Below are 23,405 nucleotides of genomic sequence, written 5' to 3' on the forward strand. Positions count from 1 at the left end.
TGACGTCACGCCCGCACCGAAGCCATAGCGGGGGGAGGGGAGGGGAGCCCCCGTGACCCCCCCGTGACCCCGTGACCTCCCCGTGACCCCACGTGCCTTAGAGCCCCGCCCCCCGCCCCGCCCCCCCCCGCGCGGCCCCGCCCCGGGGTGGGGGAGGGGCGGGGGGGGAATAAAGTGACGAATCCTGCCCCTCCCCCCGCTCGCATCTGGGGCCTTCGGGGGATTTGGGGGGATTTGGGGGAAATTTGGGAATTTTGGAGAGATTTTGGGAAATCTGGGCGATTTTCGGGGATTTCAGGGATTTTGGGGGGGATTTTGGGGGGAATTCCCGGGGGGATTTTGGGATTTTGGGGGGGGGGGGGGGGTGGGAATTTCGGGGGGGTTTGGGGGAATTTTGGGGGGGTTTGGGGGAATTTTGAGAGACATTGGGAGGATTTTAGGAATTTTGGGACATTTTGGGGGGTTTTGGGGGATTTTTTTTTGGGGGGGGGAGGTTTGGGGGAATTTTGGAGGATTTTGGGAATTTTGGATGGGGTTTGGGGGATTTTGGGGATTTTTGAGGATTTTGGGCCATTTTGTGGGAATTTTGGGGAGTTTTTGGGAAATTTTTGAGGATTTTGGGCGGTTTGGGGGGATTTTTTTTTTATTTTTGGGGGTTTTGGGGAGGTTTGTGGGATTTGGGAGGATTTTGGGCAAATTTTGGGGGGTTTTGGGAAATTTTTGAGGATTTTGGGGGGTTTGGGCGTCTTTTTTTGGATTTGGGTGGTTTTGGGGGGATATTGGTGGATTTTGGGAATTTTGGATGGATTTGGGATTTTCGGGGTTTTTTTCGGAATTTTGGGGGATTTCGTGGGAATTTTGGGGGATTTTGGGAATTTTGGGGTGTTTTGGAGGATTTTTTGGGGGGATTTTGGGGGGATTTTTTTGGGATTTGGGGATTTTTTGGGGGGATTTTGGGGGGCGGGGCTTGGTGTGGGGGAGGGGCTTTTTTGGGGGGGGGGTCCCGGGGCTGTCACGTGGGCAGCTTTGGGGGCGGGGTCTCGCGAGAGTTTGGCGCCAATTCTCGGGGGGGGAGGGGAATTTTGGGGGTCCCTCGGGGGTTTCCGGGACCCCCGGCGAACGCCGCGCTCTGATTGGCTCCTCCACATGCCAATAACGCCAAGCCCCGCCTCCCGGAAGTCCCGGTTTCCCCGGGCCGGCTCCGCGCTTCCCATTGGCCGGCGCGCCCGCCAATCCCCGCCGTTCGAACCGGCGGCCCCGCCCCTTTCCGCCGACCGTTACGGCGCAAACAACGCGCCGAGGCCCCGCCCCCCGCTCTCTTCCCCTCACGAATCCGCCAATCAGCGCGCTCAGCCCGCCTTTTCCCTCGCTCCCCATTGGCCGCCGGCGGTGCGGCGCGGCGCCGATTGGTCGGCGCCCGCGGTGGGCGGGGGCTGTGCGCGGCCGAAGTTATAAAGGCGGCGGCGCGGCTGGGGGGGCCCCTCAGCGCGGCGGGCGGGCGGCGGCGGCGGAGGAGGGACCGCGCTGCCGGGGGAGGGGAGAGGGGGCGACCCCGGCCTCCCCCCGCCCGAGGGGTCACCCCCAGAGCGCGGGGACCCCGCTCCGAACCGGGGGGACACCCCCAGGGAGCCGCTTCCCCCTCGGGGCCAGCCCGGCCAGGCCGGGGCCCAGCCCGGCGCCATGGTGAGGGAGGCCCGGGGATGGATTTTAGGGGGGGGGGGATGTCCCGGGAGGGTTTGGGGGGGTCGCTGTTGGGATTTTGGGGGGATTTGAGGAGGGTTTGGGGCTCGCGGGATGGGCTGAGGCCGCTCCGGGTTCGCTCCGGGCGGTTCCCAGGCCTGGGCCGGGCCCGGAGGGTCGTGAGGGGATCCGGGGGGTCCTGAGGGGATTTGGGGAGCTCTGAGGGATTTTTAGGGGATTTGGGGCGTTCTGGGGTGCTCCGGGTGGAGTTGGCGGAGTTTTGGAGGAATTTGGGGCGGTTTTGGGGGGTCCTGCGGTGATTTTGGGGCGAATTGAGGGAGTTTTGAGGCGGTGCTGAGGGGAAACTTGGCGGGGGGAGGTTTGGGGTGAATTCTGTGGAAATTGAGGGGGTTTGGGGGGGATTTGGGGCACTGTGAGTTTGGGGGGCTGCGGAGGGATTTTGGGGAGGGGGTTTAGGGGGAATTTGGGGATTTTTGCGGTCTCCCCACCCCAAATTCACCCCAAATTTTTCCCCCCCAGGAGCCCCGAGGCGGCGCCTGGCAGGTGAGTGGGGGGAGGGGAAATCACCCAAATTTTGGGGTTCCTGGGGGGGCTCTTCCCCCAAATCCCACCCGGACGGGCCCCCCCAGCCCCGTTTTGGGGTTTTTCGGGGCGGTTTGAACGTTTTGGGGCGGTTTTGAGGTTTTTTTTGGGTGGGCTGCCGCCTTTGCTTCCTGCTTTGATTTTGTGGGGAGGGGGCGATTCTGGGGGCTCCCAATGCGGGGAAATCCCAGATTTTGGGGATCCCTTTCCCTTTTTAACCATTTCCTGGTGATTCAAATGCTTCAGAAGGTTTAGTTTTTAGTTTTTGGGTGATTTTCACCTGATTTTTTCACTTCTTACTTCCTGCTTTGGTTTTATGGGGAGGGGGCGATTCTGGGGGCTCCCAATGCGGGGAAATCCCACATTTTGGGGATCCCTTTCCCTTTTTAGCCATTTCCTGGTGATTTGAACACTTCAAGGGGGGGTTTGGGTTCAGTCCCTTATTTTTGGGTTCAGTCTCTCAATTTTTTGGTTCTCTCCCCCATTTTTGAGTTCCCTCCCCCATTTTTGGGTTCTCTCCCCCATTTTTTGGTTTTCTCTCTCATTTTTGGGTTCCCTCCCCCGTTTTTGTGCTCCTCCCCCATTTTTGGGTTCCTTCCCCCATTTTTGGGTTCCCTGCCCCATTTTTGGGTACCCTCCCCCATTTTTGGGTTCCCTCCCCCATTTTTGGGTTTTCTCTCCAATTTTTGTGCTCCCTGCCCCATTTTTGGGTTCCCTGCCCCATTTTTGGGTTCCCTTCCCCATTTTTGGGTTCCCTGCCCCATTTTTGGGTTCCCTGCCCCATTTTTGTGTTCCCTGCCCCATTTTTGGGTTCCCTCCCCTATTTTTTGGTTCCCTTCCCCATTTTTTGATTCCCTGCCCCATTTTTGGGCCCTTTCCCCCCGATTCCCCCGCTCTCCCCCCTCAGCGCTCCGGGGCCGGTTCCGGGGGGCTCCCCCCGGGTCCCCCCCGGCCCTGCCGGGGCTGTGCCGGTTTTGGGGCCCCCCCTGACGCCCCCCCCCCCGTGCCCCCAGACCCCGAACGCGGAGAACCTGCCCCCCCAGACGCTGCGGCTGCTGTGCAGGGAGGTGTCGCTGCTCAGCGCCGACCCCCCCGACGGCATCAAGGTCTTCCCCAACGACGAGGACGTCACCGACGTGCAGGTGGCCATCGAGGGGCCAGGTAGGACCCCCCAAAGCCTGGGGAGCCCCCCGGGGACCCCCCCAAAGCCTGGGGAGTGCCCCCAAAGCCTGGGGATCACCACTGGACAGCGGGGATAACCCTGAAATCCTGGGGAGCCCCCCAAATCCTGGGAGCCCCCCAAAGCCTGGGGATCAACCCCAAAGCCTGAGGATCACCCCCAAATCCTGGGGAGCCCCCCAAAGCCTGGGGATCAACCCCAAAGCCTGGGGAGCCCCCCAAATCCTGGGGAGCCCCCCAAATCCTGAGGATCAACCCCAAATCCTGGGGAGCCCCCCAAATCCTGGGGAGCCCCCCAAATCCTGAGGATCACCCCCAAATCCTGGGGAGCCCCCCAAAGCCTGGGGAGCCCCCCAAATCCTGAGGATCAACCCCAAATCCTGGGGAGCCCCCCAAAGCCTGGGGAGCCCCCCAAATCCTGGGGATCACCCCCGAATCCTGCGGATTCCCCCCACTCCCGGGGATCCCCCAGTCCCAGTTCCCAGTGGGAGCACTGGGAGCACTGGGGGGGGGGCTCGGGGCAGATTTTGGGGGGGTCGGGAGTGAGGGGTTCGGCGGGTTTGGGGTTACACTGGGGGAAACGGGTGGGGGGGACTGGGAGGGGTTTTTGGGGTCCCTGACCCCCCGATTTTGGGGGTTTTGGGGTCGCAGAGGGCACCCCGTACGCGGGCGGGCTGTGGGGGTTTTGGGGATGGTTTTTGGGGTTTTTGGGGTCCCTGATCCCCGTTTTTGGGGTTGCAGAGGGCACCCCGTACGCGGGCGGGCTGTGGTGGTTTTGGGGATGGTTTTTGGGGTTTTTGGGGTCCCTGATCACCGTTTTTGGGGTCGCAGAGGGCACCCCGTACGCGGGTGGGCTGTGGGGGTTTCTGGGGTGGTTTTTAGGGTTTTTTTGGGTTTTTGGGGTCCCTGACAGCCCGATTTTGGGGGTTTTGGGGTCGCAGAGGGCACCCCGTACGCCGGCGGGCTGTGGTGGTTTTGGGGATGGTTTTTGGGGTTTTTGGGGTCCCTGATCCCCGTTTTTGGGGTTGCAGAGGGCACCCTGTACGCGGGCGGGCTGTGGGGGTTTTGGGGATGGTTTTTGGGGTTTTTGGGGTCCCTGATCCCCGTTTTTGGGGTTGCAGAGGGCACCCTGTACGCGGGCGGGCTGTGGGGGTTTTTGGGGTGGTTTTTAGGGTTTTTTTGTGGTTTTTGGGGTCCCTGACCCCCCGATTTTGGGGGTTTTGGGGTCGCAGAGGGCACCCCGTACGCCGGCGGGCTGTTCCGCATGAAGCTGGTGCTGGGCAAGGACTTCCCGGCCGCGCCCCCCAAGGGATTCTTCCTGACCAAGATCTTCCACCCCAACGTGGGGCCCAGCGGCGAGATCTGCGTCAACGTCCTCAAGAGGGACTGGAGAGCCGAGCTGGGGCTGCGCCACGTGCTGCTGGTGAGACTGGGAGCACTGGGAGCACTGGGAGGGACTGGGGGGGACTGGGGGGCTGAGCTGGGGCTGCGCCACGTGCTGCTGGTGAGACTGGGAGCACTGGGAGCACTGGGAGGGACTGGGAGGGACTGGAGAGCCGAGCTGGGGCTGCGCCACGTGCTGCTGGTGAGACTGGGAGCACTGGGAGGGACTGGGAGGGCACTAAGAAGGGACTGGGAGGGACTGGGAGCACTGGGAGGGACTGGGAGAGCACTGGGGGGGCACTGGGAGCACTGGGGGCAGATCTTGGGGGGCTTTAGGGGTGTCTGGAGTAGGGGGTTGGGAATTTCGGGGGGTTGAACTGGGAGGAAAGCGGGACTGGGAGGGACTGGGAGGGGGTCGGGGCTCAGATCTGGGGGATTTGAGCGGGATTTGGGTGTGAACACTGAGGAGTTTGGGGGCGTTTTTAGGAATTCTGAACGGCAACAATTCCGGGTTCTTGGGGGTTTTTAGGATTTGGGGTTTTTGAGGCGGGTGTGAAGAATTCGGGGGTTAAATTGTGGTGGGGTTTTGGGGTTAATGTGTTAAATCAGTTTTGGGGCACGAAGAGCAGGGAACGAGCAGGGCTGGGGGCTGGATTTTGGGGAGGGGTCACCCTGAGCCCCCCCAGAGTTTTGGGGGGATTCTAAATCACTTAGGAAGGATAAATCTGGTGGGAAAAACCTCGATTTTGGGGCAGAAAGAGCGGGATTTTTCAGAGAACCAACAGGATTGGGAGCTGCATTTTGGGGAGGGGTCACCCTGAGCCCCCCCCCCAGAGTTTCAGGGAGATTCCAAACAACTTAGCGGGGGGTAAAATATGGAAAAAAAACCTCGATTTTGGGGCAGAAATCAGGGACCCAGCGGGATTCGGGGCTGGTTTTTGGGGTGGGGCTGCCCCAATTTTTCGGGGGTCCCTCCGGGCGTCCCCCCTGACCCCCCCCCCGCGCCCCCAGACCATCAAATGCCTGCTGATCCAGCCCAACCCCGAGTCGGCGCTGAACGAGGAGGCGGCGCGGCTGCTGCTCGAGGACTTCGAGCGCTTCGCCGCCCGCGCGCGGCTCCTGACCGAGATCCACGCGCGGGGGGCGGCCCCCCGGGACCCCCGCCCAGACCCCCGCGACCCCCGGGACCCCCGCCCCGACCCCCCCCCGGGGCCCTCGGGCGCGCCCCCCCAGCCCCCCGCCGCGCCCCCCGAGGGCCCCGTGCCCAAGAAGCACGCGGGGGACAGGAAGGCGCCCCCCAAGAAGAAAGGGGGGGACAAGAAGCGGGCGCTGCGCCGCCTCTGAGACCCCAGACCCAATTTGGGGCGGGGGGGGAGGAGGGGGGCTGGAACCTCCTGGGGGGGGGGTCCCGGGCCTCCCCCAGAGCGAGTTTAGGGGCTCCTGATGCCCCCAGACTCGTTTTGGGGGTCCCGGGCCTCCCCCAGACTCTTTTTGGGGTCCCCGACTCGTTTTGGGGGTCCCAGGCTCATTTTGGGGTCCCGGTTCTCCCCCAGACTCATTTTGGGGTCCCCGACTCATTTTGGGGGTCCCAGACTCATTTTGGGGTCCCGGTTCTCCCCCGGACCAGATTTAGGGGGTCCTGATGCCCCCAGACTCATTTTGGGGTCCCGGTTCTCCCCCGGACCAGATTTAGGGGCTCCTGATGCCCCCAGACTCGTTTTGGGGGTCCCGGGTCTCCCCCAGACTCATTTTGGGTTGTCCGACTCGTTTTGGGGGTCCCAGACTCATTCTGGGGTCCCGGTTCTCCCCCGGACCAGATTTAGGGGCTCCTGATGCCCCCAGACTCGTTTTGGGGGTCCCAGACTAATTTTCTGGTCCCAGACCACCCCCAGACTGAATTTAGGGGGTCCTGATGCCCCCAGACTCGTTTTCGGGGGTCCCAGACCACCCCCAGACTGATTTTGGGGTTCCAGACTTATTTTGGGGGGTCCTTGACCACCCCCAGACTCATTTGGGAGTCTCAGGTTTGTTTTGGGGGTCCCAGACTCATGTTGGGACCCCAGACTCATTTTGGAGCCCCCGACTCGGGGTTCCCAGGACTAGTTTTGGGGGTCCCAGACTCATTTTTGGGGGTCCCAGACCACCCCCAGACTCATTTTGGGGTTCCAGGTTGGTTTTGGGGGTCCCAGACTCATTTCGGGACCCCAGACTCATTTTGGGGGTCCCAGGTTGGTTTTGGGGGGTCCCAGACTCATTTCGGGACCCCAGACTCATTTTGGGGGTCCCAGGTTGGTTTTGGGGGGTCCCAGACTCATTTCGGGACCCCAGACTCATTTTGGGGGTCCCCCAGCCCCTCCTGAGCCGTTTTGGGAGGGGGTCCCAAAATCCTCACTGGGGGGGAGGCCCCGAGCCCCCCCCCGGGTGCCCCCAGACCCATTTCGGGGGGTGGGGGGGGCAGGGATGACGTGTCCCTCTCGTCGTTTTTGGGGGTGGGGGAGGGGGTTTGGGGGGCGGGGGGGAGCGGGGCCGCCCCTCCCCCGCTTTAAGTTATTTTAAGTTATGTGGGAAAAACCCCGAAAAGGCGGAAAACGCCCCCAAAAAAAAACCCCATTAAAGGCTTGGTTTTGTAGCGGAGTTTGGTGTGCGTGACGGGGCGGGGCGGGGCTCACCTGGGCACACCTGGGAGAGACCTGAGCACACCTGAGTTCACCTGGGCTCACCTGGGCACACCTGAGCTCACCTGGGCACACCTGGGTGGGTCCCGGGCACACCTGGGAGAGACAGGGAGGGGCGGGGCTCACCTGAGCTCACCTGGGCACACCTGAGCTCACCTGGGCCAGACCTGGGCACACCTGGGAGAGATGGGGAGGGGTGGGGCTCACCTGGGAGAGACCTGAGCACACCTGTACAGGACCTGGGCACACCTGAGCTCACCTGGGCACACCTGGGAGAGACCTGAGCACACCTGGACAGGACTGGGGGCACACCTGAGTTCACCTGGGCACACCTGGGTGGGTCCCGGGCACACCTGGGAGAGACAGGGAGGGGCGGGGCTCACCTGGGCACACCTGGGGATGTTCAGAGCTCACCTGGATGGGACCTGGGAACACCTGGGAAGTCCCAGAATTCACCGGGGCACACCTGAGCTCACCTGGGAGGGACCTGGGCACAGCTGGACAGGACTTGGGGCACACCTGGGTGGGACCCGGGCACACCTGAGCTCATGTAGAAGGAACCTGGGTACACCTGGGCAGTCCCAGAGCTCACCTGGGCTCACCTGGGCGGGGTCAGAGCTCACCTGGGCACACCTGGGCAGTCCCAGAGCTCACCTGGGCTCACCTGAGCTCACACGGGGTCTCCCCTCCCCCCCCCCCCCCCCCGGCTCCTTACACAAGTGCCCCTCCCCCCACCCGTGATTAATTAACCCCGACGTTAATGAGGCTTTAATGACTCCTCCCCTCCCCCAGCGCCATCTGCTCCGGGGGGGGGGAGGGGAGGCACGTGCCGGGGGGGGGAGGGGAATTTGGGGGGGTCTCGGAATGGGGGGGGAGGGGCGGCCCCGGGGGGAATTTTTTGGGGGGGGGGGTGGGGGAGGGGCGCGGGGGGGGTTGGGTTCATTTGGGGCGTTTTTTGGGGGGGGGTCCCCGCCCCCAGCCCAGCCCCGGGGTGGGGGATGGGGCCGCCCCTCCCCCCTCCCCGCGTGCCCCCGCTAAGCCGGGATCACCTTCATCCCCTCCCCCCCCCCAATCCCCCCCCAAATCCCCCCAAATCCCCCCATAAAGGCGGGAGCGGGGCCGGCCCCCGCAGAGGAGCCTTCGTCACCCTCCTCATCCTCATCCTCAGCCCGGCCCGGCCCGGCCGCGCTCCGGAACCTTCCAGTAAGGCCGAGGGACCTTCCTCGCCCTCCTCATCCTCGCTCCGGGGCTCGGGACCCTCCCCAGCCTCGGTCTCAGGGCTCCGGGACCTTCCTCATCTCCTCCCCGGGGGCCTTCAGCCTCACTTCTGTGCCCGGGATCTTCCTCATCTCCTCCCCGGGGGCCTTCAGCCTCACTTCTGTGCCCGGGATCTTCCTCATCTCCTCCCCGGGGGCCTTCAGCCTCACTTCTGTGCCCGGGATCTTCCTCATCTCCTCCCCGGGGGCCTTCAGCCTCACTTCTGTGCCCGGGATCTTCCTCCTCCCCGTTTTGGGGTTCGGGACCTTCTCCAGCCTCGTTGTTTTGTCCGGGACCTTCCTCATCCTCATCCTCATTTCCTGGGTTTGAGATCTTCTCCAGTCTCACTTTGGGCCGTCTGGGATCTTCTTCCTCCTCTTTTCGGGGGTCCAGGACCTTCCTCATCCTCATTTGTTGGAGTTCCAGGACCTTCCTCCTCCTCCTCCTCCTCCTCCTGGCATCCCAGACCTTCCTCTTCCCCCACATTCCAGGATCCAGAACCTTCCTCCTCCTCCTCATTTCAGGCTCTAGAACCTTCCTCTTCCTCCACATTCCTCCCAAAACCTTCCTCCTCCTCTTTTTGGCACCCAGAACCTTCCTCCTCCCCCACATTTCGGGACCCAGAACCTTCCTCCTCCTCCTGCCCGTTTTCTCTCTCCCTCCCAGGCTCTTCCTCTGCCTCCTCCTCCTCCTCATTTCGTGCTCTAGAACCTTCCTCTTCCTCCACATTCCTCCCAAAACCTTCCTCCTCCTCATCATCATTTCTGGGCCCAGAACCTTCCTCCCCCTCATTTCGGGACCCAGAACCTTCCTCCCCCTCATTTCGGGACCCAGAACCTTCCTCTTCCTCATTTTGGGACCCAAACCCTTCACCTTCCCCCACATTTCGGGACCCAGAACCTTCCCCCTCTCACCCCGTTTTCTCTCTCCCTCCCAGGCTCTTCCTCCTCCTCCTCATTTCGGGCTCTAGAACCTTCCTCTTCCTCCACATTCCTCCCAAAACCTTCCTCCTCATCATCATCATTTCGGGACCCAGAACCTTCCTCCTCCTGATTTTAGGACCCAGAACCTTCCTCCTCCTCATTTCTGGGACCCAGAACCTTCGTGTTCTCCCACATTCCAGGATCCAGAACCTTCCTCCCCCACATTTCAGGACCCAGAACCTTCCCCGTCTCACCCCCTTTTCTCTCTCCCTCCCAGGCTCTTCCTCCTCCTCCTCCTCCTCCTCATTTCGGGCTCTAGAACCTTCCTCTTCCTCCACATTCCTCCCAAAACCTTCCTCCTCCCCCACATTTCAGGACCCAGAACCTTCCTCTTCCTCCTTTTGGGGCCCAAACCCTTCACCTTCCCCCACATTTCGGGACCCAGAACCTTCCCCGTCTCACCCCCTTTTCTCTCTCCCTCCCAGGCTCTTCCTCCTCCTCCTCCTCCTCCTCCTCGTCCCCCGCCCGCCATGGGCAACGCCAAGAGCGGGGCGCTGTCCAAGGAGGTGCTGGAGGACCTGAAGACGAGCACGCGCTACTCGGAGGAGGAGCTGTGCCGCTGGTACGAGAGCTTCCAGCGGCAGTGCCCCGACGGCCGCATCAGCCGCGCCGAGTTCGAGAAGATCTACGGCACCTTCTTCCCCAACTCGGACCCCAAGGGCTACGCCCGCCACGTCTTCCGCAGCTTCGACACCAACGACGACGGCACGCTGGACTTCCGGGAGTACATCATCGCCCTGCACCTCACCTCGTCCGGCAAGACCCACCTGAAGCTCGAGTGGGCCTTCTCGCTCTTCGACGTGGACCGCAACGGCGAGGTCAGCAAGAGCGAGGTGCTGGAGATCATCACGGTGAGAGGACGCGGGCTTTGGGGATGGATTTGGGGTTTGGGAAGGGGAAATTTGGGGTTTGGGATTCGGGAACAGCGAGGTCAGCAAGAGCGAGGTGCTGGAGATCATCATGGTGAGAGGACGCGGGCTTTGGGGATGGATTTGGGGTTTGGGGATGGGAAATTTGGGGTTTGGGAATGGGAAATGTGGGGTTTGGGATTGTGGGAACAGTGAGGTCAGCAAGAGCGAGGTGCTGGAGATCATCATGGTGAGGAGATCCGGGCTTTGGGGATGGATTTGGGATTTGGGATGGAGGGAATGGCTCATCCCAAGGGGAAATTCGGGATTTTGGGATGGATTTGGGGTTTGGGGATGGATTTGGGGTTTGGGATATTTGGGATTTGGGGTTTGGGATGGCGGGAATGGCTCATCCCAAGGGGAAATTCGGGATTTTGGGATGGATTTGGGGTTTGGGGATGGATTTGGGGTTTGGGATATTCGGGATTTGGGGTTTGGGATGGAGGGAATGGCTCATCCCAAGGGGAAATTCGGGGTCCCTGCCCGGGGGATCCTCTGGATCCGGGAACTCCCTCGGGACCTGGGGGAGGGGCTCTGACCCTCCGGCCCCTCCCCCACCCAGGTTCTCCCCTCCCCCTCGCCCCCCAATTAACGCCGGGGTGGGGGAGGGGCGCTAATTGGCTTTGCCCCTCCCCCGCTCCCCTGATCCCGGATTTTCAATCCTGGATGGAAAAAAAACCGGGGGGGGGGGGGGGGGGAGGGGCGCGATAAACGGATCTGGGGGGGGAGGGGCGCCTCAATCCCCTCCCCCCCCGGCTGAGCGGGGCCCGGTTTTGGGGTCTCCAGACCGATTTTGGGGTCCCTGATGCGTTTTGGGGTCCCCGATGCCGTTTTGGGGTCCCGGGGGGGCCCTGACGCGTTTTGGGGTCCCCACACCCATTCTGGGCTCCCGGGTGCCCTTCTGGGGGTCCCTGACGAGTTTCGGGGTCCCCGGTGTGGTTTTTGGGGTCCCGGGTGCCATTTTTTGGTCCCCAGACCCATTTTGGGGTCCCGGGTGCCGTTTTTGGGGGTCCCCAGACCGATTTTGGGGTCTCCAGACCCAATTTGGGGGTCCATGACGCGTTTTGTGGTCCTGGGTGCCATTTTTGGGGTCCCCAGACCCATTTTGGGGGTCCCTGACGCGTTTCGGGGCCCCCAGACCCATTTTGGGGGTCCCGGGTGCCGTTTTTGGGGGTCCCTGACGCGTTTCGGGGCCCCCAGGCGATTTTCAAGATGATCCCGGCCGAGGAGCAGAAGTTGCTGCCCGAGGACGAGAACAGCCCCCAGAAACGCGCGGACAAACTCTGGGCCTACTTCAACAAGGGGGAAAACGGTGCGGACCCCCCCGAGCCCTCCAAAACCCCCCCCGGGACCCCCGGAACATCCCCCGAAAAATCCGTGCCAAAAAAAACCCCGGCAATCCCAAAATAACCCCAAAAACGCCCCTGAAAAAAGACCCTAAAAAAAACCCCAAAATAACCCAAAATGCCCTAAAACAACCCCAAAACTCGCTCTTAAAGGGCCCCAAAGCTGCCCCAAATCCCCTCAGCACCCCCAAAACCTCCCCCCGAAAACAACACACCCAAAAATCCCCCCAAAAAAACCATAAATAACCCCAAAAAAGCCCTAAATAAACCCAGAAAAAAAACCCTAACCCCCCCAAAAAACCCTAAATAAACAAAAAAAAAACCCCAAATTACCCCAAAAGCGCCCCAAAATCCCCTCCCTGGGACCTCCCGATTTCGCGGACCCCTTCCCAAATTTCGGGGCCCCGCCAGGACCGCCCCAACCCCCCCCAGAATTGCCCCAAAACTGCCCCAAACCCCCCTGAATTTGCCCCAAAATCCCCCAAATCTGCCCCAAAACCCCCCGGATTTGCCCCAAAATCCCCGGAATCCGCCCCAAATCTCCCTCCTTGCCCCCCCCGGGTTTCGGGGACCCCTCCCCAAATTTCGGGGCCCACCCAGAACCATCCCAAAATGCCCCGAACCTGCCCCAAAATGCCCCAAATCCGCCCCAAATCTCCCTCCCTCCCCCCCCCGGGTTTTGGGGTCCCCCCAAGATTTCGGGGACCCCTCCCCAAATTTCAGGGACCCCTCCCCAAATTCTGACCCCCCCCCCAGAACCATCCCAAAATCTGAATCTGCCCCAAAACCGCCCCAGAACCCGCCCGGATTTGGCCCAAAACCCCCCGGATTCGCCCCAAATCTCCCTCCCCGCCCCCCCCCCCCCGGGTTTTGGGGACCCCCGCCCGGGTTTTGGGGACCCCTCCCCGAATTGTGCCCCCCCCTCTCCCCAGACAAGATCGCCGAGGGCGAGTTCATCGAGGGCGTGATGAAGAACGACGCCATCATGCGCCTGATCCAGTACGAGCCCAAAAAATGAGCCCGGGACCCCAAAAACCCCGAAATTCCCCAAAATTCCCCAAAGCCCCCAAAGCCGGGCCCGGGAGGGGCAATAAAGAGAAACCCCCGAAACGGCGGTGCTTGTCTGGGGGGATGGGGGTTTGGGGGAAATGAGGGTTTTGGGGGGAAAAAATGGGGTTTGGGGGGAAAAAATGGGGTTTGGGGGGAAAAAAAGGGGTTTTTTGGGGAAAAAAAATGGGGTTTTTTGGGGGAAAAATGGAGGGTTTTGGGGAAAAAATTGGGTTTTTTTGGGAAAAAATGGGGTTTTTTGGGGAAAAAAAAAGGGTTTTTTTGGGGAAAAAATGGGGTTTTTTTGGGGAAAAAAAAGGGTTTTTTTGGGGGAAAAATGGGGGGTTTTGGGGAAAAAAATGGGGTTTTTTTGGAAAAAAAGGGGGGTTTTGGGGGGAAAAAGGGATTTTTTTGATGGAAAAATGTTTTTTTTTGGGGGGGAGAAAAATTGGGGTTATGGGGGAAAAATAGATTTTAGAGAAAAAATTGAGTTTTTGGAAAAAAAAATGGGGTTTTTGGGGAAAAAGGGATTTTTTTATTGGGGAAAAAAAATTTTTTGGGGGGGAAAAAGGGATTTTTTTTTGGGTGGAAAACTTTTTTTTTGGGGGAGAAAAGGGGGGTTATGGGGGAAAACGGATTTTACAGAAAGAAAATGAGATTTTTTTGTGGGGGGAAATGGGGGTTTGGGGGAAAAAAGGTTTTTTTTTATTGGGGAAAAAGGTTTTTTTTGGGGAAAAAAGGGTTGGTTTTATAGGGGAAAATTAGGGGGTTATGGGGGGAAAAAGGGTTTTTAAGAGGTAAAAAAGGGGTGTTTTGGGGGAAAAAAGGATTTTTTCAAGGGAAAAAAGGGGTTTTGGGGAAAAGGCTTTTGGAGGGAGAAATGGCGTTTTGTGGAAAAAAAAATTTTAGAGGGGAAAAATGGGGGGTTTTGGGGATGAAAGGGTTTTTAGAGGGTAAAAAAAAAAGAAGTTTTTTTTGGGGGAAAAAGAGTTTTTAGAAAGGAACAAAAAAGATACTTTGGAGAAAAAAGAATTTAGGAAAAAAAAAGAGATTTTCTGAGAAAAAAAAGTGTTTTTAGAAAGAAAAAAAAAGGAGCTTTAGAGTGAGAATTTGGGGGATTTTCGGGGATTTCAGGGGACTTTGGGGGATTTTTTTTGATTTTGGGGGGTTTGGGGGGGATTTTGAGGATTTTGGGGGATTTTTGAGGATTTTGGGGGGGATTGGGAGAATTTTGGAGGATTTTGGAAATTTTTGAGGTGGGGGGGAAGAAAAGGATTTTTAGGACAAAAAAAAGATTTTTTAGGGAAAAAAAAAAGGGGATTTTGGGAGGGAAAATGAGAGGTTTGGGCAGAAAAATCTGAATTTTCTGGGCAGAACTTGGGGGCTCGGGGGGGGTGGGGATTTTGGGGAGGGTCTCGGCCCCCCCCGTTTTGGGGCAAACCGGGGAATTTTGGGTTTTTTTTTTTTGTTTTTGCTGTTCCCGCCCCGCCCAGGGGGGATTTTTGGGGCGGTTTCGGGGTTTTCCACGGGGTTTTTTTTTGGGGGATTGTGAGGCACGGAGGCGGGCGGATGTTTTGGGGGGAGGGGGCTCCTCCCCCCGTTTATTTTGGGGAGGGGGCTCAGTTCTTGTAGCCCCTGCTGGCCCGGCGGCCCCGCGCCCGCTCGAACTTCGGCCCCTTGGAGCGCACGTAGGGCCTGGGGGGAAGGGGCAGAGACGTCAGAGGGACCCCAAAATCACCCCAAAACCGCCCCAGAACTTCCCCAAAAATCACCCAAAACCTCCCCAAAACAACCCCCCAAATACTCCCAAAACATCCCCAAAATATCCCCGAAAATCACCCAAAACCTCCCCTCAAAAATCCCCAAAAATATCCTCAAAACATCCCTGAAAATCACCTAAAACATCCCCGAAATAGCCCCAAAAATTACTCAAAACATCCCCAAAATACACTCAATAATATCCCCAAATATCCCCAAAATATCCCCAAAAATCACCCAAAAATATCCCCAAAACATCCCGGTAATATCCCCAAAAATATCCTTAAAATGTCCTCCCAAAATATCTCCAAAACATCCCCAGAATATCCTCAAACCCCCCCCCCCAAACATCCTCAAAATATCCCCGAAATGTTCCCAAAAAAACCCCCAAAATGTCCCAAAAATCCCCCAAAACATCCCCAAAATCCCATCCCAGACCCCCAAAATATTCCCCAAATTTCACCCGAACCCCCCCCCAAAATCTCACCCCGGATCCCCAAAATCCTCCCCAGGACCCCCCAAACCCTTTAAAATCCCCAAAATCCCCCCCAAAAGCTCCCCTGGACACCCCAAAATCCCCAAATTCCCCCATTTCCCCCCAAAACTCCCCCAAATCCCAGAATTTCCCCCAAAACTCCCCCAATATTTTCCCCCAAAATCCCGGGTTTCCCCCCAAAACTCTCCAAATTCCCAAATTTTCCCCCAAACGCTCCAAAATCCCAGATTTCCCCCCCAAATTCCCGGGTTTCCCCCCCAAATTCCCAGGTTTACCCCCGAAATTCCAGGATTTCCCCCCAAAATGCCCCCAATCCCCCCCGTCTCACTTGGTGTGGCTGTGGGGCGTCCCCGGCGCTTTCCCGAAATGCCGATAGACCTCGCGGGCCTTGCGGGGCCCTGGGGCAGCGGGATGGGGGCAAAAAATGGGATTTGGGGAAAAAAACACGGGGTTTGGGGGGAAAAACGGGGATTTGGGGGGGAAAAATATGGGGTTTGGGGGGAAAACTGGGGATTTGGGGGGAAAAATGGGGATTTGGGGGGGAAAAATATGGGGATTTGGGGGGAAAAACGGGGATTTGGGGGGAAAAATGGGGATTTGGGGGGGAAAAATATGGGGATTTGGGGGGAAAAACGGGGATTTGGGGGGAAAAAATGGGGATTTGGGGGGAAAAAACGGGGATTTGGGGGAAAAATATGGGGTTTGGGGGGAAAAACGGGGATTTGGGGGGAAAAATGGGGATTTGGGGGGGAAAAATATGGGGATTTGGGGGGAAAAAATGGTGATTTGGGGGGGAAAAACGGGGATTTGGGGGGAAAAAATGGGGATTTCGGGGAAAAAATATGGGGATTTTGGGGCAAAAATGGGATTTTGGGTAAAAAACAGGGATTTGGGGGGGAAGAATGGGGATTTCGGGGAAAAAAATGGGGATTTGGGGGAAAAAATGGGGATTTCGGGGGAAAAAATATGGGGGTTTGGGGGGAAAATATGGGGATTTGGGGCAAAAATGGGGATTTGGGATAAAAAACAGGGATTTGGGGGGGAAAATGGGATTTTGAGCAAAAAAATATGGGGGTTTGGGGGGAAAATATGGGGATTTGGGGCAAAAATGGGGATTTGGGATAAAAAACAGGGATTTGGGGGGGGAAAATGGGGATTTTGGTGGGAAAAACCGGGATTTTGGGTAAGAAACAGGGATTTGGGGGAAAAACCTGGGATTTGAGGCAAAAAAATGGGGATTTGCAACAAAAAAAAACGGGATTTGGGGCGAAAAATGAGGATTTTGGGGAAAAAAAAGGGATTTGGGCGAAAAAACGGGGATTTGGGGGTTCCTGGGGAGGGATTTGGGGAGGGGTCTCGGCCCCACCTGAGAGCAGCACGGTGCCCTTGGGGGGGGCACTTTGGGGTGATTTTGGGTTATTTTGGGGTATTTAGGATCAGGGTTGTTTTGGGGTGAATTCAGTGAATTCCACGGGGATTTTGGGGGGATTTGGGATATTTTTGGGATTTGGGGAGGGGTCCCGGCCCCACCTGAGAGCAGCACGGTGCCCTTGGGGGGGGCATTTTGGGGCGATTTTGAGTTATTCTGTGTTATCTAAGATCAGGGTTGTTTTGGGGTGAATTCAGTGAATTCCACGGGGATTTCGGGGGGATTTGGGATATTTGGGGAGGGGTCCCGGCCCCACCTGAGAGCAGCACGGTGCCCTTGCCCTTGGGGGTGGCCATGGCCAGCTGGTCGAAGGTCAGGATGGAGCCCCCGGCCCGCAGGATCCGCGTCCGAGCGCCGCGCGTGACCCTGAGGGCACAGACCTGCCCGGGGCTCAGGGACCCCGAAACCGCCCAGGAGCGCCCCAAAAACAGCCCCAAAACAGCCTAAAAACACCCCAAAACCAGCCCCAAAACAGCACCAAAACAGCCGAAAACACCCCAAGAACAGCCCCAAAACACCCTGAAAACAGCCCCGAAAACAGCCCCAGAAACAGCACCAAAACACCCCAAAAACAGCCCAAAAACAGCCCGAAAACAGCCCCAGAAACAGCACCAAAACAGCCCCAAAACAACCCCAGAAACAGCCCCAAAACAGCCCCAGAAACAGCACCAAAACAGCCCAAAAACAGCCCCAAAAACAGCCCAGGAACAGCCCAAAACCAGCCCCAAAACAGCCTAAAAACACCCCAAAACAGCCCCAGAAATACCCCAAAACCAGCCCCAAAACAGCCCAAAAACAGCCCCAGAAACACCCCAAAAACAGCCCCAGAAACACGCAAAAATCACCCCCGAGAACACCCCAAAATCTCCCCAAAACCACACAAAAACAATCCCCAAAACCACCCGAAAATCACCCCCCAAAAAACCCAAAACGCCCCCAAATCCACACCCCAAACTCTTCCAAATTCCTCCCAACAAACCACCCCAACCAACATCCCCAAAGAACGCCCCAAAATTCCTGGAATTCACCCCAAAACTCCTGAATTCTCATAAGAATTTCCCAAAATTCCAGAATTTCACCCAGAACCCCCCAAAATTCCTGAATTTCCCCCCCAAATTCCCCAAAATCCCCGAATTTCCCCTGAACTCCTGCAAAGACCCCTCAAAATTCCCCAATCCCCCCACGACCTACCCCAGAATTCCCAGATTTCCCCCAAAACTCCTCATAATTCCCAGACTTCTCCCCAAAATCCCTGGATTCCCCCCCAAAAACTCCCCCAGAATTTCCGTATTTTCCCCCAAACTTCCCAAATTCAGAAATCGCCCCCCCCAGACTCCCCAAATCCCTGGATTTCCCCCCAAGAACTCTCCAAAATCCCTGGGTTTTCCACCCAAAATTCCTGTTTTTCCCCCCCAAACTCCCCAAATCCCCGGGTTTTCCAGCCGAAATTCCTGGTTTTTCCCCCCCAAACTCCCCAAATCCAGGGATTTCCCCCAAACCTTGAGCTTGGGCACGTCCTGGATGCGCACGTCGTCGGTGACCGTGCCCACCACCACGGCCGTCCTGTCGGCGCGGCCCGGCTTCCGCATCATCCGGATCTGGGAAATGCCCAAAATCCCGGGAAACCGCCCCAAAATCCCGTCAGAAACCCCAAAAACTGTGCGGGAAAAATCCCCCCAAAATCCCGGGAAACCGCCCCAAAACCGGGTCAGAAACCCCAAAAACTGTGTGGGAAAAATCCCCCCAAAATCCCGGGAAACCGCCCCAAAACCGGGTCAGAAACCCCAAAAACTTTGCGGGAAAAATCCCCCCAAAATCCCGGGAAACCGCCCCAAAACCGGGTCAGAAACCCCAAAAACTGTGTGGGAAAATTCTCCCAAAATCACCCCAAAATCCCGTCAGAAACCCCAAAAAACTATGCGGGAAAAATCCATCCAAAATCCCGGGAAACCACCCCAAAACCGGGTCAGAAACCCCAAAAAACTGTGCGGGAAAAATCCATCCAAAATCCCCCCAAAACCGCGGGAAACCACCCCAAAATCCCAGGGAACCACCCCAAAACCGGGTCAGAAACCCCAAAAACTGTGTGGGAAAAATCCATCCAAAACTGCGGGAAACCGCCCCAAAACCGGGTCAGAAACCCCAAAAACTGCGCGGGAAATTATTTTTGGATTTTTTTTTTCGGGGATACTTTGGGGGTTTTTTTGGGAATGTCTTGGAGATTTTTTGGGGTTTTCTGAGGATATCTTGGGGTTTCCTTTGGGATATTCTGGGGTTTTTTTGGGGAATATTTTGGGGTTTTGGGCCTATTTTCGGGATGTTTTGGGCCAATCCTGGGGCATTTTTTGGGGCTGTTTCGGGGGTTTTTGGGGCTCACCAGGCGGGACAGCACTGGCAGCTCTGGGTGATGTTCCCGCGGGTTTTGGGGATATTTTGGGTTTTTTGGGGGGATATTTTGGGGCTGTTTCGGTTTTTTTTGGGGCTCACCAGGCCGGACAGCGCCAGCGGCTCTGGGTGATGTTCCCGCGGGTTTTGGGGATATTTTGGGTTTTTTGGGGGGATATTTTGGGGCTGTTTCGAGGAGGTTTTGGGGATATTTTGGGGATTTTTGGGGGGATATTTTGGGGATGTTTTGGGGATATTTTGGGGCTCACCAGGCGGGACAGCGCCAGCGGGGGCCGGTTGGAGCGGCTCATGAAGAGCCGCTTCAGCACCACGCGGTTGAACGGGGCGTTGGTGCGGCGGGCCAGGAACCGGTACAGCTGGAAATGGGGCAAAACCGCGTGAAATCGGGAAAAGCGGGGGGGAAATGGGGGAAAAACGGGGAAAATGGGGGGGAAAATGGGGAAAAAACGGGGGAAAACGGGGAAAAACGGGGGAAATGGGGAAAAAACGGGGGAAAACGGGGAAAAACGGGGGAAATGGGGAAAAATGGGGGGAAAACGGGGGAAATGGGGGGAAAACGGGGAAAAAACGGGGGAAATGGGGAAAAATGGGGAAAAATGGGGGGAAAACGGGGAAAAAACGGGGGAAATGGGGGAAAACCGGGGAAAAATCGGGAAAAATCCGGGGGAATTTGGGAAAAACCGGGAAAATCCGAGAAAAACCAGGAAAAACCGGAGAAAACCAGGGAAAAACGGGGGAAATGTGAAAGAAGGGAAGGGAAGCGGCAGAGCTGGAGCGGGGACGGGGGAACAGCCCCGGGAGCGGGACGGGAACCGGGGACAGGAACCGGGAACAAACGGGAACGGGGCCCGAGCCCCGGGAGCGGGACGGGAACCGGGGACGGGAACCGGGAACAGACGGGAACCGGGAGCGGGACGGGAACGGGGCCCGAGGCGGGCGGAGCGGGACGGGAACCAGGAACAGACGGGAACGGGGCCCGAGCCCCGGGAGCGGGACGGGAACCGGGAGCAGCCGGGAACGGGGCCCGAGGCGGGCGCAGCGGGCCCGGTGCCGGTGCGCCGCCTCACCTTGACGAGCAGGCGCAGGTAGATGTCCTGGCTCTTGGGCTCCTTCCGCCGCACCTTGCGGTCCTTGTCGTGGCGGATGTCGATGCCCTGAGGCGACACCGGGCCCGGTCACGGCGGGGGCCGCCGCGGCCGCGCCATCGGCGCCCCCCGCGAGCCCGCCCGCGCCCTCCCGAGGCTCCCCGGGCCCTCCCGAGGCCCCCCCGAGCCCTCCCCGGGCGCTCCCGGCCGCGGATGGCGGCGGATTCGGGACCCCCGGCCGGACCCACCATGGCGGCGGCGCTGCGGAGAGGCGGGAGAGAGGAGCGCGCGGGGGGTTATGGGACAGCGGGGGCCGCTTCCGGTGCGCGCCGGAAGCGCGCGCGGGCCGCTCTGCCCCCCCCCTCCCCCAGGCTCTATGGCGCTGGAGGACCGAGCCGTTGTGACGCCGCCGGGTCATTAATGAGCGCCGTTAATTAGCGGGAGGGGAGGGCGGGCGCGCGGGGAATTAGCGCCGTGCGCCGGGGCCGCCCCGCCGCGCACCGCGGCAGAACGCGGGGCTTCCCCTGGCAAGGGCCGCCTTGCCCTCAGCCGCCATGGCGGCCGCGGCCAGGCGTTGCCATGGCGACGGCGCTCCCATTGGCCGAGCCGCGCCACGAACATGGCGCCGCGGCGGCTTCAACCTCCATTGCCCCCAACGGCGGCGCCGCCCGTAACAAAGATGGCGGACGCCGCGCGGCCTCCCATTGGCTGCGCGCGGGGCGGGCGGCGGCTCGCGATTGGCTGGGAGGGAGAGGGGCGGGGAGCGCTTCCGGGTCAGGGGCCAGGGCCGGGCCCCGGGGCTGGGGGGGGGACACGGGGACCCCCAAGGACCCGGATTTGGGGGGATTTGGGGATTTTTGGGGGGTCCCGAGGGGATCTGGGGACTCCCGGGGGGTTTTGGAGACCCTCCCCCCTCCCAGTGCTCCCAGTTCGGATTTTTTTTTTTTTTTTTGTTGTTGTTTTTTTTATTTTAATTCTGTACAAAACTCCCTCCCCCACCCCGGGGGGGGCGCGACCCCCCCCCAAAATCCCTCGTGCTGGGGGGGGGGGGGGGAGGGGCGGTAAAGTGGTCAAAGTGCGGGGGGGGGGGGGGGGGGACAGAGGGATTTCGGGGAGGGGGAGGGGCGAGGGGGGCGCCCCTCCCCCCACCCCAGTAACGCTACTGGCCTGAACTGGGAACGGTCACTGGGGGAGGGGGAGGGGAGGGGGGAGACCCCCGGGACCTCCCCCCCCCCCAAAATTTGTGCTTTGAGCCAGCCCGGGGGGAGGGGCTGGGAATAAATAGGGGAGGGGGGGAGGGGGAGCCGGGGGGGCCCCGGGAATTCGGGAATGGGGGAGGGGGGAGGGGTCTCAGACCCCAGGCTGGGGGGGGGTGGGGGGGGGGGCTGGATCCCGGGGCCGGATTCTGGATCCGGGGCTGGATCCCAGATCCCACTCCTGGATCCCGGGGCCGGATCCCAGTGCTGGATTCTGGTTCTGGATTCCGGATCCGGTTCTGGATTCCGGAGCCCGGGTTTGACTCCTGGTGCAGGATCCCGGTTCTGGATCCCAGTCCTGGATTCTGGATCCCAGTTCTGGATCCTGGTTCTGGATCCCAGTCCTGGATTCTGGATCCCGGGTCTGGTGCTGGATCCCAGATCCCAGTGCTGGATCCCAGTCCTGGTGCAGGATCCCAGTCCTGGATTCTGGATCCCAGTCCTGGATTCCGGATCCAGTTCTGGATCCCAGTCCTGGTGCTGGATCCTGGTTCTGGATTCCGGATCCGGTGCTGGGTCCCACTCCTGGATCCCGGTGCTGGATTCCAGATCCCAGTCCTGGATCCCGGCGCTGGATCCCCTCACTGGATCCCAGTCCTGGTGCTGGGTCCCGGTGCTGGATTCCAAACCCAGTGCTGGGTCTCCTCCCTGGATCCCGGAGCTGGATCCCAGTCCTGGGTCCCGGTTCTGGATCCCCTCACTGGATCCCTGTGCTGAGTCCCGGTTCTGGATTTTTTCACTGGATCCCAGGCCTGGATCCAGCGCCTGTTCCACGGTCCAGGGTCGCTTCGGGCGGCTCCCGACCACCCGGAGCTGCCCCAGATCCCTCCAAAGGGTCCCTGGATCCCTCCAAAGGGTCCCTGGATCTCTCCAGGCTCTCGGTGCAGTCCCAAATCCCTCTGAGGCGCTCTGGGACCACCTGGATCAGTCCTGGATCAGTTGGGGCTGTTCTGGATCACCTGGATCAGTTCTGGATCAGTTCTGGATCAGTCCTGGGTCAGTTGGGGCGGTTCTGGATTAATTCTGGATCAGCCCTGAATCACATGGGGCTGTTCTGGATCACCTGGATCAGTCCTGGGTCAGTTGGGGCTGTTCTGGATCACCTGGATCAGTTCTGGATCAGTCCTGGGTCAGTTGGGGCGGTTCTGGATTAATTCTGGATCAGTCCTGGATCAGTCCTGGATCGGTTCTGGACCAATCCTGGGTCACCTGGGGCTGTCCTGGATCACCCCTGGATCACCTGGAGCCATCCCAGACCCCTCCAGGAGGAACCCAGACTCCTCCAGGTGGATTATAAACTTCTCCAGGTGCATCCCAGACTCTCTGGGCAGATCCCAAACTCCTCCAGGTGGATCCCAGACCCCTCCGGGCGGATCCCAGCCCCTCCGGGCGGCTCCCGAGCCCCGGCCCCGCTCAGATCTGCCCGTGGCGCGCCTCGTAGCGCGCCAGGATGGCGCGGAAGCGCTGGAGCTCGCGGCGAGCGGCCGCCACCTCGAGGCGCAGCGCGGCGTTCTCGCGCTCCAGGAACGCCGCCCGCACCGAGATCTGGTTCTCCTTGAGGCGCCGCGCGTCCCGCGAGCGCTTGGCCGCCGCGTTGTTCCGCGAGCGCCGGCTCCAGTACTTCTCGTCCTGCGGGGGCGCCGCGGCCGCTCAGGGCACGGTGGGGACACGGCGGGGACACGGTGGGGACACGGCCCAGACAGCGGGGACACGGTGGGGACACGGCGGGGACACGGTGGGGACACATTGGGGACATGGTGGGGACACATTGGGGACATGGTGGGGATATGGTGGGGACAGTAGGGACACGGTGGGGACATGGTGGGGACACAGTGGGGACGGCGGGGACACGGTGGGGACACAGTGGGGATGGTGGGGACACAGTGGGGAAAATGGGGACACGGTGGGGACACG

General features: G+C 59.5%; 3 protein-coding genes across 6 annotated transcripts in view; 2 read left to right on the plus strand and 1 right to left on the minus strand.

The window, feature by feature from the left end:
- Window positions 1-1,599: 1,599 nt before the first annotated feature.
- UBE2S (ubiquitin conjugating enzyme E2 S) lies at window positions 1,600-13,118 on the plus strand. Of its 4 annotated transcripts, XM_053968341.1 has the most exons (7): window positions 1,600-1,683; window positions 2,221-2,244; window positions 3,297-3,444; window positions 4,695-4,885; window positions 10,186-10,611; window positions 11,869-11,980; window positions 12,947-13,118. In XM_053968341.1, exons 1-7 carry the CDS (start codon window positions 1,681-1,683, stop codon window positions 13,030-13,032), a joined length of 990 nt encoding a protein of 329 aa, XP_053824316.1. In that variant the 5' UTR covers window positions 1,600-1,680; the 3' UTR covers window positions 13,033-13,118. The 4 variants fall into 4 exon arrangements, with proteins under 4 accessions (XP_053824316.1, XP_053824317.1, XP_053824318.1 ...); XM_053968342.1 differs by lacking the exon at window positions 11,869-11,980 and having other exon boundaries at window positions 12,947-13,076; XM_053968343.1 differs by lacking the exons at window positions 10,186-10,611; window positions 11,869-11,980; window positions 12,947-13,118 and adding an exon at window positions 5,857-7,474.
- Window positions 13,119-14,629: 1,511 nt separating this feature from the next.
- Window positions 14,630-20,755, minus strand: RPL18 (ribosomal protein L18). Its single transcript, XM_053968438.1, has 7 exons — window positions 20,484-20,755; window positions 20,218-20,304; window positions 19,399-19,506; window positions 18,244-18,342; window positions 17,001-17,124; window positions 15,644-15,713; window positions 14,630-14,756 (listed from the first exon to the last, which is right to left on the minus strand). Exons 1-7 carry the CDS (start codon window positions 20,484-20,486, stop codon window positions 14,681-14,683), a joined length of 567 nt encoding a protein of 188 aa, XP_053824413.1. The 5' UTR covers window positions 20,487-20,755; the 3' UTR covers window positions 14,630-14,680.
- A 2,186-nt stretch (window positions 20,756-22,941) lies between these two features.
- HSPBP1 (HSPA (Hsp70) binding protein 1) overlaps window positions 22,942-23,405 on the plus strand; it is a 6,472-nt gene continuing 6,008 nt past the window's right edge. The window contains exon 1 of the mRNA XM_053968355.1: window positions 22,942-23,151. Within this exon, the coding sequence (XP_053824330.1) occupies window positions 22,942-23,151 (210 nt within the window). The remainder of the gene's footprint in view (window positions 23,152-23,405) is intronic.

Source organism: Vidua chalybeata, chromosome 34, assembly GCF_026979565.1.
Source record: "Vidua chalybeata isolate OUT-0048 chromosome 34, bVidCha1 merged haplotype, whole genome shotgun sequence".
Lineage (NCBI taxonomy): Eukaryota > Metazoa > Chordata > Aves > Passeriformes > Viduidae > Vidua > Vidua chalybeata.

Excerpts from the sequence above, each read along its gene's own strand:
- UBE2S (XM_053968341.1), top strand. Across the intron at positions 2,245-3,296 it reads CCCGAGGCGGCGCCTGGCAG|ACCCCGAACGCGGAGAACCT; the intron begins GTGAGTGGGGGG and ends CCGTGCCCCCAG. Across the intron at positions 11,981-12,946 it reads CTTCAACAAGGGGGAAAACG|ACAAGATCGCCGAGGGCGAG; the intron begins GTGCGGACCCCC and ends CCCTCTCCCCAG.
- RPL18 (XM_053968438.1), bottom strand. Across the intron at positions 18,343-19,398 it reads CGCTGGCGCTGTCCCGCCTG|ATCCGGATGATGCGGAAGCC; the intron begins GTGAGCCCCAAA and ends GGCATTTCCCAG. Across the intron at positions 15,714-17,000 it reads GGGCACCGTGCTGCTCTCAG|GGCCCCGCAAGGCCCGCGAG; the intron begins GTGGGGCCGGGA and ends CCGCTGCCCCAG.